At 37.5% G+C, this 19,977-nt stretch overlaps 2 protein-coding genes and 1 long non-coding RNA gene across 3 annotated transcripts; 1 reads left to right on the top strand and 2 right to left on the bottom strand.

Annotated features, from left to right (window-relative positions):
- Positions 1-1,392: 1,392 nt before the first annotated feature.
- LOC148861254 (uncharacterized) lies at positions 1,393-2,650 on the bottom strand. The gene is made up of 2 exons (XR_016113205.1): positions 2,521-2,650; positions 1,393-2,151 (listed from the first exon to the last, which is right to left on the bottom strand). It is a non-coding gene; the product is annotated as an uncharacterized LOC148861254 (long non-coding RNA).
- A 9,745-nt stretch (positions 2,651-12,395) lies between these two features.
- LOC148861255 (uncharacterized) lies at positions 12,396-13,443 on the bottom strand. Its single transcript, XM_088982664.1, has 3 exons — positions 13,216-13,443; positions 12,944-13,066; positions 12,396-12,858 (listed from the first exon to the last, which is right to left on the bottom strand). The coding sequence occupies exons 1-3, from the start codon at positions 13,393-13,395 to the stop codon at positions 12,640-12,642; spliced, it is 522 nt and encodes a 173-aa protein (XP_088838790.1). The 5' UTR covers positions 13,396-13,443; the 3' UTR covers positions 12,396-12,639.
- A 554-nt stretch (positions 13,444-13,997) lies between these two features.
- On the top strand, positions 13,998-15,275 carry LOC148861256 (uncharacterized). The gene is made up of 3 exons (XM_088982021.1): positions 13,998-14,131; positions 14,228-14,359; positions 14,460-15,275. Exons 1-3 carry the CDS (start codon positions 14,015-14,017, stop codon positions 14,961-14,963), a joined length of 753 nt encoding a protein of 250 aa, XP_088838147.1. The 5' UTR covers positions 13,998-14,014; the 3' UTR covers positions 14,964-15,275.
- Positions 15,276-19,977: the final 4,702 nt, after the last annotated feature.

The following is a 19,977-nucleotide window of genomic DNA, read 5'->3' on the forward strand; positions in this document are numbered from 1 at the left end:
GGGACCCAAGCATTGATCTACACACCAGCCACATGGGTTCGGCCCAACCTTTATTACAAGGCCTAACCGAATTCACTGAAAAGCTTAGTGACCCCTTGAGCCCATCACATGGACCCTATGGGCCCAACACTTTCATTAAGTGGTCCCTGGGCCAAGCCATCTTATAAAACCTAGGGACTGTGGGCAGGTGCAAGATTAGCCCATCATGTATTATCCTAAATGGTCTTACACTTAACCTCTCAGCCCTTAATGATCAAGTAGTGCTCGACAAGAGAGGACCTCTCCCTTGGCTGCAAGGAACAATGCCGCACTCTCTGCTCACATGGATCCCGGGAATTAAAACCATTTGCAAACTTTTTGAAATCGTACATATACATATATATATTAATTTTGCAAAACAAAATTCCAATGATTGAAATCAACTGCCGACAGTTTGGTTTCCATCAGAGAGAGTGCATTCTCGATCATTACCATTGTCCGACAAAGGGGCTAATCCTGTCACTATGATCACTCACTCAGATGAATTCTCATACTGCCCCAACATGCCCAGGTTTTGACCTCCGCTAAAGATCTCACTGATTGACATATCAAAGATAACCCGATCCGACACCTAGTGAAGTGTCATAATCGAGTCTAGGGGTCAGGTGTAACTTTTCAGTTTTGCCCATCTGTTTCAAAGGTCCAGGGCAATACTGGAAATCTGGTCCGGTTCAAGGATTCAAGTAATCCCATACTGCATGTGCCTTGGGTCTTACCCTGGTGGCCGAGACAAGCCATCCCAACACTTCGTGGCACACCAGTATCAGCCTTGACAGGATAAATCTCCCCAGACTTATCCAATGACTGTGAACATTTAAAACTAACACGAGTCTCTATAAGTGTCTAGTTTTAGGGTCTTACACAGAAATATACCAAACAACATGAATCAAGCATGCACTTTATTTATTTACACTAAATGTCAAAAGTACATCAAATTGGATTGAAGCTAAGGGCATACAAAAACTGTCTAACACTTAAATGGCAGGCCCAGTAGCAGTTAACTGCTGCTTCCAAACAGAGCAGGGGGAAAGCCTTTTTAATTTGAGTGATAAAAAACTCAGATTTCCAGATTAATCACACGAGTCATGGGCTGGTGTTCGATCAATGGGTTCATATAATTCATTGAAAGCGGAATTTCCAAGTTAATCTGAAAAAGTAATTAAAAAATGCTTGCTTGGTGCAGGAATCTATGATGCAAATTGCAAATAGTGTTTAATCAATCGAATCATATAGTCATGCTTCTCAGGTGGATGTGGTATAATACAAGATAAATATATATAGTTTCACCCATCATGAAGCAGCTCTTCATGAGGGACTAAAAAAAGAAAAACCAAAGATGAGAAAAGATAAGTATATAATAATTGAGCAGTGATATACATATATTTGAGATATAACCACAGATGCATCTTATTTCAGGATATTTACAGTAAAGGAAACACACAAAGACGTACAACAGGTACTACTCTCAAAGAACCATTCACCCGAAAAGCTTAAACGCCCTGTCGCGTGAAGCTCAGGCTGTGTGAAATGTGGAGAAGTACAGATCTATCCATATCAGATAATGTCATATACTTAACGTAACCTAATACTTATTATATCTGTTTGGAGTCAACATGCATGAGCCATGTCCATGGCTGCTAACATGCTAGCTCCACGTTATCATCACGCCAAACTCTATTTACAGCAACTTCACTTATCTAACAGGCTCATCAATGGGGAGGTTGCTTATAATCTGGATACACATGGTGGGTGTTAGTAGATGATCCTGAAGGATGGCCATGTCTTCCAAAGCTCTCGTTGTCATCATCATCATCTATGCCATTGTCCACCTTGATTGCTTCGTTATTGAAATCTTCTGCTGCATGACCAATCCCAGGATCCCTAGTCTTTGCTGTGAGATTGTTGGCACCAGTTCTTCCCAACTGTACCTTACGTCCCAGATTTACTACGTATTTGGGGTTATCCGGTGGGAGCTGGTAGCTGTTATTCTTGTGCTCCGCCACAGTATGCTTTGATGAAGTGACCTCTAATTTGTTTGCATCAGCTGGTTGAGTTGCCAAGTACATCCACCCCACAGTAATGACAAGTATGAGTAAGGTCTTCATCATTTAGCTGTAACTTGCATGTTCCAATAGTTACATCAAATTAATCAGAAATGCTTCAGTTCTCGCTAAAGGCTGCGTTTGTTTGAGGTGCCATGGAGTTCCACACCGATGGTTTAAAATTTCTGAATTGTTGAGCTTTGAAAAACATGATTATGGATGTAAAACTTTACTATAAATGGAGTTTTATATAAAATTTCACTCCATCCAAATGTCGATAAATCTGAATCGAAAGTGAAATGTACATCAATCTTGATTTACACCACAAACAAATGCAGCGAAAAAAATTCTAATTAAAGACCCCTTGTTCTAAATAGCTACTACTGCATGCAACCATAAACTGGGTGATCAACTAAACAAGTTTTAATTATGGACTTACCTGAATCTCCTTTCTTTGGTTGTATCAGATCAAATCAAATTTGAAGAGTGTTAATGAGGACCATTTATAGAGGTTTCTTGCTCTGCTAATTAATCTGGGTTAGCATCAGCAAACTGTAGCCTGTAGGAACAGAAACCACACAAAGGAGTGGGGAACCACCACCCACTTATCCCTATGCCCTGCGATATAGCCACTGAGAAATTATTGGTTAGGGTTAATTATGAAAATTGCCAAAGCTGATAGTGCTGGTTTTCTTTCTTTACTAAAAATTTGTTTATGTTTGTGCTCATTAATGAGTGCTCTTGGACAAAGCTAAAAATTCAACCAGTATATGATTAAAGGAAATAAGAATTTTCTTCACTAGGTCCAGGGATTTGTCTGGAGAATCTCTTTCTTGCTGATTGCAGGATGACCTTAACATTTATGGAAGAGAAATTCTAAGCTGGTCTCCAAGAGAGCATGGTGATTGGTGGTCACCAGCTGGTCACCGTTGGATCCTGAATTTCGTAAGTCATGAATGCAGAGATCCAAATATTACTCCTGAATGGTGTCATGTTGTGAACTAATAAATTGTGTATCGGTGAGGTCACAAAGCTCCCTCTCACGTCACGGGGCCTTGGCTTTTGCCCAGTGAGGGTGACCTATTGCCTATTGGCTAAGGATGAAAATAATAGGTTTGCTGGCCATGTCCATCCATATGTTTCACGCTGTAGGTTGGAAATGGATTTAGTTATTATCCGTTTAATTGATTTTTTTTTTTTGAAAATTCAGTTTAATTAGTTGATTTAAATGGGTTCAATTGTGTTGGATAAAGGGTAAGGGTGACAATTCTTCAACCCAACTCATTAACCGGCCCAACCCATCCATTAATTAGCAGGTTGGATAATTCAATTACAGGACATTTAATGAGCCCGGATCTGTTCCTCACATAGCGATTCTCACACCAATCTTTATAGGCACATCTCACCATCTATTGAGAATATCTTCCATACTTTTGCATTACTAGTAACTAAGCACATATGTTGTACGTGAGAAAATTACATATTAATTATTTGAATTTTAAATATTTATTATTCAATTATGACATTATGGGTTTCTTTGAAAAGTTGGATCATTGACCCACCATCTAAATAAGAAAATAACATTGCTTTTAGATTAACTTTAAATTAGAGAAAATTATAGTTAGAGCCAGTTGTACATTTAAAATTAGGCTACAAGTTGGTCCATAAACCAACACCGGCTCTACATTTTAAATCATAATAACTCTTGCCATGTCATCGGACGCTTATGTCGTTGTTGCCAACAATGGGACTCTTAATCCATGTTGGGCACAACCAAAAGCTTATACTGAATTTCCCTTTAATGTTGGGCGATTGAAAAAAAAAAGGGTTTTAGTTTCTTTCTCTCTCTCAATTTCCCTCACGCTCTCTCACTCATAGTCATCTTTTTCTCAATGATTATATGATTTGAAAATAAATAAAAATGGCTTTTGGTTTCTTTATTTACGTTCTCTATATCAATTTTTCTCACTCACTCTACTTATTGTTCTCCCTCAATCTCTCTCATTTTCTTTCTCGGTCGGTTTCTCCTCTCCCTTAATTTCTATCGTTCTCCCTTAGTTTCTCTCTTGCTTCCTCTCTCATTTTTTTTTTATTTTTTTTCTTACACACTTATATGGTATTAATCAGGTCGTATAAAATAATATGAGACCAACTTAGTATGGTTAAAAAAATATTACACTAATTTGATAAAAAATCACAATGAACTCTTGGTTATGAAAGTTGCACCAACTGGAGAATGATAAAATTCGAGAGAGAATGAGATATTGATTGAGAGGGAGAGTGAGGGAGAAGAATGAGAAAAATTATGGGAGAACAATAGAGAGAGAGAGAGGTTTTGATTTGACTACAGACCGAAACTGAAAGAGTGGGAGAGATAGAGGGAGCGTGAGATCGAGAAATGATTATGAGAGAGAGAGAAGGGAGGGAGATCGAGAGACAGAGGGAGTGGGAGAGAAACTAAAAACCTTTTTTCGATATAGGTTTTTTGATGTGTCCAACATGGACTAAGAGTCTCATGTTGGCAACAACCACATAAACCTTCGAAGACATGGTGGAGATTTTATAATTTGAAATTTAGAGCCGGTTGTTAGAGTTCTGTTGGTTTCTGGACCAACCTGCAACCTAATTTTAAATTTATAATCGACTTTGACTATAATTTTTCCTTTAAATTATTTATTTCATTTACATTATATAAAATATTTTTACTTATCACACTTAATTTTTGTTTGTCTATGGTATCATTTGACTCAAACCACTAACCCACCATTAAAAAATAAAAATTGCTTGATTTCTAGTCTGGCATTAAATTTTGTATTACATTTCCATCATTGATAAAATTATTTCTTATGTATAAAACTTATTTTTGTTTAATATAATAAATGCACAATATTGGAGATGTTCCTGATATTTTATTTTTTATAAATATATAACATTAGATATGTGCCCAAAATTTTCTTTATTTTTTTATTTTTGTAATTTTTTGTATTTTCTATTATTAAAAATTTTATTATTTAACTATGACATCATTTAATTTCTAGGTATATTTTGAAATTGTCATTCTATTTTCACCATTAATAAAAATACTTCTTACATTTCATAAATATTTGTTTTAAATTTTTATTATTTAATTATGACATTATTTATTAATCCATTTAAACCCAAATGGTTGAATTGCTTGCCCAGTGGGCAAGAAAATGGTTTTTTTTCAAATTACTTTTCAAAATATTTATTTTAATACTATTACAGTTAATATTGTGGAATTAATTACAAGAATTTAATGATGAGAAAAATATATCTTATATATAGGATTTAATGAGAGAGACAATAAGAAAATATTTTTATTTCCAATTGGTTTTAAATTTTACATTCCATTTCCATCATTAATAAAACCATTTCTTATTTATCATGCTTATTATTGTTTAATATGCATGTCAAAAATGTTCCCAATTATTTTATTTTATTTTTTTATTCTATCTATTTTTTAATTTTATTATTTAATCATGGCAACATGGATTAACCCTTTTGACCCAAAATGATTTAATTTCTTACCACCACCTAGATGAAAACACTATTTTTGCTAGGTAGGTTTTAAAAGCAAAAGCTTTTATGTTATTGAAATTATTAATTTATTAAGTATGGATTTAATTAATAGAACTTAATGATAAAAAAAAAACAAAAATGACTTAAAATATATAATTCAATAAACATGAATGCAAGATAATAACTTAAATGTTGGATTTAATGAGAGAGAATTGAATATCTTTAAATTACCTATTTTCAACTCATTTAATATCAAGAACCAATTACCCTATTTGCCCTCATTTTTTACAATAAATTTAAATATAGAGGGGTGAATTTTGTCCTTAGAAAATTTCAGAAATATTCTTGAGGCCATTTGTGCTATTTAAAGTAGTATAGATTATTCATAGAAAATATTCTCAATGCATGATAGAATGTGCTTGTGAGGTTGGTGTGAGATACGCTTTGTGAGAGGAAGATCCCAATTCACATTTAATGGGTTGGGTGGGTTAAAACACATAAGTATGGAGATATTCTCAACGCAAGGCAGGAAAGGGCTGCTCTTAAACGGACTTTGCCCTGATTGAAGTTGAACTAGGTTAGATTACGGTTGCCAGATAACCCATGAACTTTTTGATATTTCAAAAAATTTTCCTCTTTTCTCTCTTTCTCTTTGGTTCGTCACTTTCAAGAAAGAAATAATTTTCTTTTCTTTTTTATTTTTTATTTTTATTTCAGTGGAGATCAAATACCAAGCAACAAGACGAATAAACTGCCCTAATCTATCTCACATTTTGGCCCATTTGATTGAAAGAAATACACCTTCATTTTAAACCCTAATTAATTTCCTGTATCGAAAACCATCCAATTTGTTGAAATTCCTCTGAGAAGGTAGAATACTTTCACTCCGCTTTTCCCATTGGAGACCCTAAAGGATTGGTTGTGTTCCGCTTTTCCCAGTGGAGACCATCACATAGAGATATTTCCATGTCAAGTAGATACCATCTTCTCGATACTCAGATATCACTGGGTCGCAAGTAGATAACCCATAAGTCCCTAATGAGTTTGTCTTCAATCAGGGCAAAGCTCATTCGAACAGTTTTTACTACCTTGCATTGAGAATATCTCTGTACTTGTGTGCTTTATTTCATGGGAAGATATTCTCAATGAAAGGTTGCAAAAGATTGTTAGAACGGTATGGGCACAAATTTGCCCTGATGGAAGCCGATCTCATCCCTAATATGACAACTGAACTCTCTTACCTTGGAATGACATGTAATTCAGTGTCATTGGAATTCACCTAGAGATGCTAATTGGAGAAAAATACCTTCAGAAACTCAAGACTTATTAGATAACTTGGTTTGAAATAGAAGAGCATGGTTTTCAAAACCGGATTGGACTGGACGGTCGGACTGAAAAAATCAGGAATAGGTCAGGTGACTGATTCCACTTTACCCCAAAACCTTATTTTGTCAAAAACTGTTGATTTGGTCAGCAAACCGCTGACCCAGGTGGGTGAACCGTTCAAACCATCTAATGATTTTGGCTGTTTTTTATTTTTTTTAATTTTTTCTTAGAACGAATATCCATTCGATTCAAATGATTGGACCATTCAACCCAGGAACTGGATCCCTGACTAATTCATTGTCCGGTTCGATTTTAAAAACCTTGAAGAAGAGTATAGGAAGAAAATCCTCAGAACATTGAAGACATAGTCGCCGTCTCAACCTCATCGTTGGTTTTTAACCAAAATCGCACATTGGCTATGGTTTCAACCAACATAACACACTCTGAAGTGACAAGTAATTTTTTCTTTGACTAGTTGAAGAGATTTCATGTTTTCTGATTATTAGGGGTTTTCTCCGTTTTGTTACTATTCATAGGTGATCGAGAAAATTAGGTCTTATTAAACAAAAACTGGTTAAAATCACTAGATGGTTTTATAAAATTTAGAAAAATTTTAGGTTGCATTTGGCATTCTTTATTTCAAGGATTCATTTGCTTTTTACTGTTAAAATACTCCTATGAACATTGAGTTTTTAACTATAAAAATTAAGTCCTTAAAATAAGGAATGTCAAATGCAACCTTAATGTTTTAATAGCTTTTCCTTTTTACTCATGTCATTTGCCTCTTGCAATTTTGCTACTTTTTTTCACTTTCTTTTTTGATTGAAATTTTTGCTATATTATTATATAATTGGGCTTTTTACAAAGAAAAGTTTAATGAATTGACAAAATCAGATATATTTCATAGAATGTGTTGAATAGTCATTCTACCTATTTTTGAATAGGTTGAACAGGTCGAGTTCGCAGGGATGGATACTTTCGATTTTAGCTCTAATTCACAATTTCTGACAACCCGATTGCTGCCCTTGGGCGGAGATAGCTGCCGGGAGGTGTTGGCAGTGAATAACTGGGAGGTGTTGGCTCTAGTTCGTTGTGGAGGTCATTGATCCTTTGCAGAAGCTCCTTCAAGTACTCTATTGCATTGCACCACCAAGGATTGAGGCTCTATCCATCTTGCCTTTGGAACAACTGACCTAAGCATGTAGAGCCTGTCATTCAATTTCTTCCTATGATGCTTTTTAGCAGGAAGCCCTTTCTTTTACCCCTTTTGATCAATACCGGTGACAGTGCTGATTGTGTTCGAGTTGTTTACAACGTTCTTTGCATGGTCACCCACTTTATTATTCTCCATAGCATCATCCGAATTGTTGTGGATGTTTAGGAAAGGATAATTTGGTCCAAAAAGGATAATTTTCTGTCTTGTTCCCTGTTTTTGCAATATTTTTGAAAACACATGCATCTGATTTTCTCAATTCATCAAACTTTATTAATATTTTTATAAAAGGCCCTTTGTAATTTTGTAATTTTTCATTTCTATATTTGTTTATAATTTTTATTGTTATGTATCTTGTACTTTTTTTTTGTTTTTTTTTTTCATTTTTTATGTTTTTATAATTTTGTATTTTTTGCAATTTATGTTATAATTTGATGTAGTTTATGTATGTATGTATAGGATTAATGGGTTGGGCGAGTTGGTTTGGGTCAAAGTGGGGTTGGGTTGAACCCAACCCATTTAATTGTGTAAATGGGTCAATGGTGGGTTGGTATGTTAACAGGTTGGGTCGAAGCTCAACCCACTGATGGGCGAATCTTTCCTATAAGCTCAGTTTAGAAAGAGTACAAATATAAATATGTACAGTGTAAACACATACAAAATAATACAAAATACAGGGTTTGCACTCTACATATTTGTATTTGTACTCCTTCCAAACTGAGGCATAAGAAGGGTCCATAATGTTTACAATTGGAATTGGAATCAGAATCAGAATCAAAATCGAAATCTTTTGGAATCAGAACCGAAATGATCCATTTCCATAGCCTGTTTGGTTTAGACAGGAATGTGAATGAGAATTGAAATCAGCAGGAATGAGATTTCATTCCCAAGAGAGGGACAAAGAATGCCCGTCATTCCCTCAAATGGGGGAATACCATTCCAGTAGAAATAGAAATTGAATTCCAATTCCATCCACCCAAACAGTTGGAATTGGAATAGCCCATTCCAATTCCAATTCCATCCACCCAAACCGTTCATATGCAAAGCAGATTTGGATGGCGGTTGAGCCTAATATATTTGGGCGTGGGGATGAGGATGTGTCCATGCATGATGGATTGGTGGACCCACATCTCAAATAACTGTGTTTCAGTACAAAATATAAGGTTTTGCACTTTATATATCTGCATATGCACTCCTTGCCTTATGGATTTTATGAATAATAGAAATGAGATAGCATCTAACCACCTCTCTGCTTAGTCCCTATCTTGCTTGGGAGAGCTTTGAATTACTTCCTAGAGATTGTGAATTGTATAAAGATGGAGGGAAATTCTGATTCCCCCAAGTGTTGGAATGCTATTGTTTGGAGGGGCCCAAATTTGGGGTTTATTAAGGTTAATTTTGATGCGTTTAATAATGCTGATGGTTTGGTGTGTTATTGCGTATATTGCTAGGGATCACCTTGGAGTCATTCGTGTTCTTAAAGCATACAAGATTGAGTTTACTACTATCAACGTGGCTAAATCTTGGGTAGCTGCATCTTGAGAAGCTCAAAATATGGCTCTCAATTTTAGGGATTCCTTTGTCATTATCGAAGGGGATTTGAAGCTTGTCATTGAATTTTTGAAGAGATCTATCGCTACACCATGGAAGCTATTGAACATCACTGAAGACTATAGATGTGTTAGCTCGCATCTGTCTATGGAGTTAGGCAAATCAAGCTATAGATTGGTTGGTTTGCAATGCTATCATGGGTGGACAAATTAATGTTTGGGGTTGAGTTACCCCCGTCTCCTGTCTCCTCAACAACCTCATCATCCATAAAAAAATAAGGGTAAATCACAAATACCACCTGTACTATGGAGTCTGTGATAAAGACCCCTTGTACTTTGTTTTGTGAAAAAGACCCTCCTGTATTATGACCATGAGATAAAGACCCCCTTTCGTTAGCTTCCGTTGGTGAAGTACATGACCTAGCCTATATCCGGATTGCGGCCTATCAGCAGTGAGTAGTTCGGTACTACAAAATTCGAGTTCAGAGATGTCAATTCTATGTTGGTGAACTTGTACTTTGGAAGGTGATGGTACCTGATCCCGGCGTAGGTAAGATTGGACCAAACTGGGAGGGTCTGTATAGGGTAAGACAGGTTTTTGACGAAGGCACTTACAAGCTCGAGACGTTGGAAGGGAAGCAAGTGCCCTGTGCTTGGAATGTTGGCAATTTGAGAAATTATTACTTATTAGCTCGGGAGTAAAACATCTGCAAAATTTCTCTAAGTCTAGAAGACCAACGAGCTAGTCAGATTGTACAATGGAGAGTGGACTACGAGTCGCTCCCAACACCTAAGGGCCACGGTGCCGAGCTAATAAATGACATCGACACTAAAATAAGACCCAGTTGCTTCTAAGCATGGGTAGCAAACAAATCCAACTTACGCCTCATCGATGCGCAGGCAAGTTTGACACATACACTATAGTGCCTGCTCACATCGGCTTACATTGACTTCAGGTTATTCCTAATTGTGCCTAGTTCGTCAACTTGGCACCTTGGGTATCTATACTTAGAAAATTTTTCAATTATATGTTATTGCACACAAAGTGGCAAAACATTGACATTTCATTACTTTGTAAAACTAATTCTAGTACAAGTATAAAAAAGAAGAGGAAAAAGGAGAGAAGAAAAGAAAATCTACTGAACAAAGCTCGGAGGCTCGGTATATGTTGTATGTACATGGGGGGGTCCAAGAAAAGAGGCAAGATTCAGTTCTCACTTCGGGGCTCTTCGTCTCCGCCTTCAACATCTTTAGGAGAATTCTTTGGCTCGTCCTTCACAGCATCTTCAATGACGCCAACCACACCGGTCTCCATGGCTTCTCCAATGACAGTACCCGGGCTGCTCGGCTTTTCAACGATTCCCCCATCGATGCTATCTTCGCACTCCTCCTCAGAGTCGAGGTCTTCCTCCTCAGATCGAAGACAGATGACATGCTTCTAGAAGTTTGATACGTATCACCTTAGTGAGCTAGGCAATCCCAAGCTATTCGAACCTCAGCCATATTGCCAAGTTGCTTGAGACACCCGAGGTGGCTTGGCCCACCGAGGTGGTAGGTGGTGCTAAGATGGCAGTAAACAATGATTCATAGTCTAGCTGGTAGGTCATGTTCATGTGTCCTTTATTTATTAGGTTGGGCCAAATCACCCTCATCACCGTGCATTAAAAATATCTCCATACTTGCATGTTTTTTTTCGTGGGAAGATATTCTCTATGCAAAGCTACAAAGGACTGTAAAAATGATGTGAGCACGACCTTGTGAGCTCTGAAGCTGATTTCCCCAACACCAAACATCCCAACACTCCAATACGAAATGGGATCACCTGCCAACAAAACAATTCCAACACCCTACCAACTTGATTCGACACCGCACATTCCGCTATAAAATTAGGGTCCACCATAAAAGTAGGACCCACCATGTATGAAATGTTGAGTGTTGGATATTGGTAGGCTGTTGGAACGCATTTTATTGGAAAGTGATCTGAGTTGAAATCTTCTGCCAACAAATACCCCAACAAATATAAATACCGTTCCTATCCTCTACCAACTTGATCTAACACCACACATCTCATCATAAACTCATAAAAGTGGCCAAGTGGGACTCGCTATATATGAGATTTGCGGCGTGAGATCATGTTAACAGAGGGTTGGAACGTGTTTTTTTGTCAGGTGATCCGACTCCAATACTGTCCCAGCAAGCACTGCAGCCGCACATTGAAAACATCTCCCTGTTCGTGCGGCTGCAATTCCTACTTGGGACGTTGTTGGGAGTGTGCGTTGATAATTGATCGTTACTCATTAAAATGCACACAGCAATCACAAGCAGGTCAGTGTTGTAAATTTATTTCCATCGCTGACCCGTCCCTGTTTCATTGTGGTCACAACTCGCAAGAGAGTGCTGCGACCATGTTTTACTGGCGTGATCTCGTATTTTTTATTGGGCAGCAGTCATGGACTATGCTGATATCCGGAGCTGTTCTACCGGAGAACGAACAGCAATGAATAGACAGGAGAAGAGGCGGGAGAAATCGTGCCTTGAATTTCCAAAGGAAGATGCAGGATTCATCAAAGCTACTCATATAGTCTTGTTATTCTTACTCTTACTTGATAGCATTTCGTAGAAGGGGCACCACTTCTTGCTATTTCAGGTTTCAGCTTTCAAAAAATAAACTTAAGCTCAAAATCAGTAAACCTGCAGAGAACCAAATTTAAACGAAAGATGATCATCCATAGCAACTCGTTAATCGAGAATTGAGTAGAACATTCGATAATGCATGGTTAAGCTTTAGTGGTTTAGGGCTAGGGGCGAATCTCAAATCCGTTCTTTCTGTGACTTATGCTGTTAAAGAGGTTTCTTAACAGATGTCGAGGCGGATCATCTTTTACAGGGAACATCAAGTAGATCTGAGAGAAAAAGCATTTATAGTTTTCTACTCTTTGTTGATGACCCAAAGAATGCAGAACGTGAAAAACACGAGCAGGCTTGTGTAAGCCCCAAACTTGAAGAGGTGGAAACAGATCATGAAGGTTTCTTGGCACGGTGTTTCGTAGTCTTCCGTTTGATTGCGATCCTCCTCCATTCCTTGCCGTCTAGCTTCTTCGTTCGAACCCTGGTTACAGTGATTCAAATTAAGTCTCTCTGCAGCGGGCTGCACATATAAAAAAGAGATGATTAGATTGAAGAAAGAACACAGGAAAGAAAAGGACTTCAAGAAAATAGGGTTTTAAACGTACCTTGGAAGAAATTTCATCCTCGGCCTCGTCCTCAATATTCGTTTCCGGTGATGAATCCTTCGAATTGACGGCTATCTTCGTGCAGTCTCCTTCTTCGATCACAGTTGAGCCATTTGAAATGATCTGCAACAGAATCAAGAGATAACAAGAGAGAGAGAGAGAGAGAGAGAGAGAGAGAGAGAGAGAGAGAGAGAGAGAGACGTTCTTGAATTTAAAGACTGCAAGGCGGAAGAGAAATCGAATCAATGAAAAATGGTTTCGATTGAGCATACTTCTTTAGCGATCGTATCTACTTCGAACGTCGGACTACAGATCGACAACTTCGGCAGAGTCTGCTCCAGTTTCTCGTCTTCAGATTTCTGTAGGTCCTTGACATTTGAGTCTTCTTCGGTGACGAGAGTCGACGGAGAGAGAATGTCTTCATTTGTTTCTTTCTGCTGCTCCATTGGCATTCCGAAACGTAAATTTCGTGTCAGAATTCAGGGATTTCAGCTTGAGCCTATTGGACGTACAACCAACTTCATTTATATGTACGCAGTCGTCGAAAATTCCCTACTACACTTCTCACTCTGCACACTGCAGAATTACAGATGCCGTTGGCGCCACACCCAACACAACTACTACTACTGTATACACTGTATGCACGCATTCTATGTATATGATAGTATTAGCGAATGATCGCAGATGCTGATCTCATGGTTAAAAATAACGTGATAGAACTTCAAACGATACACGGCGGCGATGTGCTGTGGGACGTTGTGGGAAACTATCTTGTAAGAGGCTATTTCAACTCACATATTCAGTGGTGGATTTCAAGCTCTGATTCCTCTAATCGGATTCAAATGGCCCCCATAGAGTGCCCACAGCACATCCCAACCGTGCATTGGGAACATCTGCTCAGTGGTGCGCTGGAAGCCCATCTAAACTCCTCTGTGTTTTTTTTCCTTTTTTTTATTTATTAAGGGGAGCATTTGGGAAAGCCCAAGCCCATATTCAAAATTTAGAGGATATTCAACCCTATATATTCATTCAGCCCAGACTCAATGAAGCTTCAAATCTCCCGCCAAAAGAATGAAGGCCATCCAGACTCCGCAGAAGGAGGCACCGAGATCTGCAGAATCTGCAACTCGTCGATCGAAGGACGCTCAAATGAAGTCCATCTCCCAACAAGTTAACAAGCCTCATAAGGTGAGATCAGAGATCTGAAAATTGCCCCTATATTTTCCTCTTTTACGGTTTTGCTTGGAATCTACTACATTCCATTCGTTGTTTTCCGTTTTGTAGATCGCCAAAAAATGCTTGAATTCTTCATTCACGATAGTCTCGAAGGACATACCTCCTGCGAAATTGGAATCAGCGGATTCCTCGTTGGTGCCGGAGATTTCCTCTGAAGATCAATCCGCAGAGTTCTCGGAGGTTCAATTTTAGACCTAGTTTTTTTTTTTTTTAATATCTTGTATATCATTATTTGATTCAAACGTTCTTGTCTTTGTTTTGTCGTACTCTTTCATTCCAGAGCTTTCTGTTACCGCTGGATCAAGCCCTGTCAGTATCACACGAAGCTTTTAATTCGTTGAATCTCTCTTCATCGTCAGAAACGCCGTTTGATTTCCCTTCATCGCCAGATATCACAAGCAATTCAAAGACCATCAGCAATAAACTAGAATCCAGCAAGGATACACAGGAGAACAGTGCATTCATCCTTTCTGCTGACTGTATAAAGATGGGGAACGTTGAAGCAGAGATAAGCGTGGATTGTCTCGAAGAGGCCTTGTCTCGGATTTTAAATTCATCGGATGTTGATGCTCGGTCTAAGAAGATAGTGAATGCCTTGGTGAGGATCGTCATCAACGATGTTTGTCATTTGCCCGAAGAACAAGAGAAGTTATCTGAACTTGCGTGGGCAAAGGTTCGCATCGGATTCTTCTTCTGTGTCTTGCTGTGGATCATTTCGTTTTCACTGATTCTGTTCACTAAGGTTGCAGCTCGAAGCTCTTTTACGGATCCTCCTCCGACGTGAATGTTTCATATCTCTCCTACGTGCTTTAATCGTCTGTTTGGCCATGGCGTTTTTCCTATGGCTATGGCTATGGGCTTGGGCTATCTTGGACTTTTCTTTGGGTTGGGCCGGTTCTCGGACTTGTACCCAAGCTTAGGATTGGACCAGAACCATCTACCCTTCCCATGTGGAACGTTGACTTGGGCCCAAGCATAGGATCGGACCAGAAACTCTTTTTTTTTTTTTTTTTTGTATCCTGATATTGCTCGTATTATCACTCTACCCTACCTTCTATGGGCATTGATTTCATGCCAGTGTAAACGCCTTTAATGGTGAGAACTTGGTTTGATGACAATCTCTAATGGTGAAAAGCTTGATGGAACATGCTGTATGATAACACTAGCATGCTAGTTGTATGTACTTATACTATCATACAATGTGTTCCATTTGCCTGGGTGAGGATAGAATAGTATCAGAATGGGTGATCTCCCAGGAAGTCTTCATGTTGCAGTCTTCCTTTTTGCTCATAAAAAAGGTAGCATCTACTTATACCCATCTTACTACAATGAAAGTTTGTTTAAAACACTAATTGAAAGGTATATCGGTAAAACTGAAAGGGGAACCTCTTGCTCTTGTTACACATGGCCCATAATGGCGCCTGGGGCCCTCATCACTTGCTAACTGGTTATTGCTTGAAGAATTGGGACCAACATTGAATGGATCTCAACTGAGAGATTGGTCGTGCCCAATTATATCGAGTAAAACCAGATGGTTATAATACTCTTCGAATGCTGCCTTTTGGCCCTACTGATGCATCAGATGGTAAGTACCCATCCAATGGTGGATATAAATGGTAAGTCATAGACCCCCATGTCTCACTGTTTTCCAGATGTGATTGTTTATCCAGAACCCATATTTCCACTACTAAAGTCTTGCAACAAGAGTAAATTGATAATGAAGTTACCAGCTTAGATTGCCAGTAATGTAAAATCTCTGATTGGTTGTAGTTGTGATCTGGGGATTTGTTTTTTTTTTTTTTTTTTGGTAATAACCTGGGGATTGAATCCTTGTAACAATGGACTTAGATGGGCCTTCTTGATATTCCCTCATGTGTAGGAGGAAACTTCAATATGATTAGATTCATTTTCTAGGAAAGGGGAATTACCAGCCAATCCAAGAGCAAAAAGAAATTCAATGACTTCACATGAGTGTTTGCTAAGACACACATTGTATGCAGATTGGTCTGATTTCTTGCAGACTACATGGGTGCTTTATCTGACTATAGTGGGTGGATTATGATTATGTTTAATGAGGTCTGTGTGGCCCATCTTTTAATGATGTTAGAGACTGGTTGGAAGTATTAAAGAACCATGATGGGCAGGGTTCAGAATAATATGTGGGAAACTTACAATATACAAGGCAAGATTAAAAGTCTGGAACAGAGAGACCTTCCAGATGATTGGGGTTGACAAAAAGCAGCCTGCATGTGACAAGTCTTCATGCCATCTGTGATTTCAGTGATTACAGTATGTTGCTATATATGAAGTATGATGATTCCTCATTCCACTCCAATTCTGATTAAGTGGCCAGAAGTTAGAAATGACAGGTGTATTCTTCAGCAACATATTCCCTGCTTCAATTGGATGAACTATTTGCACCATTTTGCTGCAATTAACACGTAAGTACAGAATGTTCTATCATATCCTTCTCCAGGTCTTCCGACGTTCTTACACCCAAAATCCCTTCTTCCAAAGGATCTCATATTGCTTCAACGACCAGACGTGTGTGGCTCCCTTTAATTTGGCCTGAGTAGATATGATTTCCTGATTTTATTCATATTACCTGAAATAGATCCCAAGATCATGCAATCAATCCTATAAGAATGAGTTGAAGGGACTTACTAGTTTGTGACAGATTTGAAGTACTTCAAAGTGTGTAAACTCAAGATAATTTATTATATTATATAGCCGTTTTAGTAGAAACTCTCTCAGCTTTGAACCTGCTAATATTATCTTTGTTACATCATATCATTGGAGAATCTTACACATGAATGGGGTTCTCGATTGCTGGATCTAATAATGCTTCCAAATACAGTGGTGCTTAAAAATATCAAAGTCAAAGTATTATTGATTATTAAAAACATGATAATAGGAAAAAATTGTTAGTTGATGTCATAAGCTTTTTCTCACTTTGGTTGGCGATTTTTCTCATAAAGAAATGGATGTAAAATAAGAAAAAAAAAAGCCATAGTTGAGGCTAAACATTTATTTATCCTTATGTTGAATGTATTTGACTGGTATACTATGCAAAGGGGATGATTGGTTGATCATTTCTATTAAAGAAATGTTTTGTATTCTAATTATATTCATAACAGTTACATTGATCGTTATTATTTTTTTCATTTTCATGCCCAACAGAAGAAATTAGTGCAGGTTGTGATGAACTCAAAGATCGTATACAGTGTACTAATTTGAACTTCAAAAATAATTACTGAAACACAGGATGCTAGCCATATATATGAACAACCTCATCTGAACTATTTGGTTTGGATTTTGAATGACAAGGTTGTTATCTATTCCGTAAAGTAAAAATGTTACTGGTTTTGATCCTTTCCTAGAAAATAGCTGTTCTTAGCCTAATATCTGATTGTTTGGACCCATGGCCTTGGCCTGGTAGGTATCATCAGCCCTGGTTAATTTGTGTGCTCCATGCAGGTGAGTGTAGGGTTTCCAATATATGAAGTTATAGTTATTTCTGCCGCTTGTCAACTTATGAGATTTACAATGGTTGCCATGTCATACTTCTTATGTATGCCATCCCACAAATGGTCTTTTCACAACTATTAGCCAAGTGGATATGTCTCTGTGCACTTGACTAACTTCAAGTGGTTAAATGATAAAATTTCTTTTTTTTTATTTGATGTTAATTGTTGAATCAATGATATGAAACAAAAAATAATTAAAAAGTGTTTGAATCAATGATTAGGCACCTTATAATATTGTTTATTGATGCCAAGGAACAGTTTATTAGCCTCCAATATGCTAGGCAAAATAATGAATTTGAGATGGAAAACCCTTAAAAAATGTTGGACTGTGGAGCTTATTTGATTATTATACGACTTGATGTGATTTCAAAAATAAAAAAAAATATAAAAAAAAAGCATCTATATAACGTGACAAGTGATGTAATAAGCTATTATAATATCATAAAACGAGTCCGGGCCACCAAATCTGTGAGCGCCCATATTTATCTGATTATCTTATCTACTCCATTAACTTTATCTCGAAAGAGTTGAGCGATGGGAAACTTGAAATCAATGGCTCCTTTTTTCCCTGTTTAGGTGGGGGGAGACTTGCAGAAATCACTGTTTTTTAACGTGTGGGCTAGAAGAATTGGAGAAAAGATAAGAATTAGGAGATAAGGGCATGTTTAGTTAACGGGAATAGAGGTTTGGATTTAAAATCGGAATGGAATGGGCATTTCGATTTTAATTGTTTGGTTGGATAGAATCAGAATCTCATTTTCATTCCTGTTGTTTTGGCATTTCTCAAAACTCTCGCCTCCCCTTTAGGAATGAAATCCAATTCCAGCCGATTCTAATTCTTGAACCAGAGGATAGAAATAGACCATTTTGATTCTGCAGATTCTGAGAGATTTTGATTCCATTTCCGATTCGGATTCTAATTATGAACCAAACGTATTATTACTCACGTGTAACGGATAAGAATGGGCGTTTGTAGATCGAGATGGACATCTACTACAATGACAGAGAAATGTTGCACATTATCCAACTCGCCGTGGCCTCTTGATGGGTTATGCTCTCAAAATCAGACCAAATGAAACTAGTGAAGAACTGAGAATTTTCAGACAGCTACAAGGAACAAGGTAGATTGAGTTTTAGTTTGCTTAACATATAAAATTAAGACCATATAACAGGAGAGGAAGCAAACCAATCAGGGTGGGGCTATTTGTATTTGGTATTGTAATTCCACCAAACCTGGGAAACCCACCTGGAGAATATCTCTGCATTCCATCTTTGTTTTTTCATCTAGATTAATGGCCAAGATGAAGGCATAGAATATTGACACATTAACTTTTGGATTCAAAGAGAAGAGTGGTGGCATTATTACTTGGAGAATTCTGACACACACATTTAGATCCAATGACCTCAGTAGCCCAGAATATCTATATGTATTATTTCAGTACTGCTCTGCTATTATACTGAACAGTTGGTGATCCAATCACAGAGACAACTCGGAGGCGCCATTCATGACGATTAGTAAATTACACCAAGATAAAAGTATTTTTCAGTCAAAATCAATGCAGTTAATTAAGTATGAGAGCCAAGGATAGAAGAAAGAATAAAAAACGTTAGGGAGCAATGAATGTACTGAGACTAAAAAATTTAAATTTCTTGTGTTTTGTATTCATGGGTTGTGCAAAGCTGACCCTTTTATTGATATGGGATTCTGGGTTGATCTTTCATCTTTTAATTGCTAGGGGAGGATGATAGGCAAGACCCAATAGGCCCCTTCATGGTAGCTAAAGTTGAAAAGGATAAGTACTATCTTATGCTTTAAGGTATATAAATCTCCAATTCTGGAGAGAGAGAGAGAGACCATAATAAACAATTAAGCCTTTGGGATTCTACTTAATCTTGTCTCTCTGACATATTTTAATGTGTATTTGGGGTTCATTATTTATTTAGAATTCTTGTTTCATGCCATCTATATTTGTTAAATAACTCTGTAGACTGCAGTTTGTTTTGCTTAGAAGAAAACTTGGGCATCCTCCTTTTGTGAATTATCTTGTTAATTTGAGCAATATAAAGAATGCGTCTAACAACTCTCAGCATCCCAACAATTTTGGATCGGCTATATAAAAACACTATATTAGAGTAAACGGTTTCATGTAGAGATTGGTTTCCATTCAGACATTATATATCATTATTGGTTATGTTAGCATCAATACTAGCTTACCCAATCTAATAGGACCAACAACTCGCAACAATCAAATGTATCATATGTTAATCTGA

This window comes from Nelumbo lutea, chromosome 4 (assembly GCF_056320005.1).
Source record: "Nelumbo lutea isolate HS-2025 chromosome 4, American lotus-T2T, whole genome shotgun sequence".
Taxonomy (NCBI): Eukaryota; Viridiplantae; Streptophyta; class Magnoliopsida; order Proteales; family Nelumbonaceae; genus Nelumbo; species Nelumbo lutea.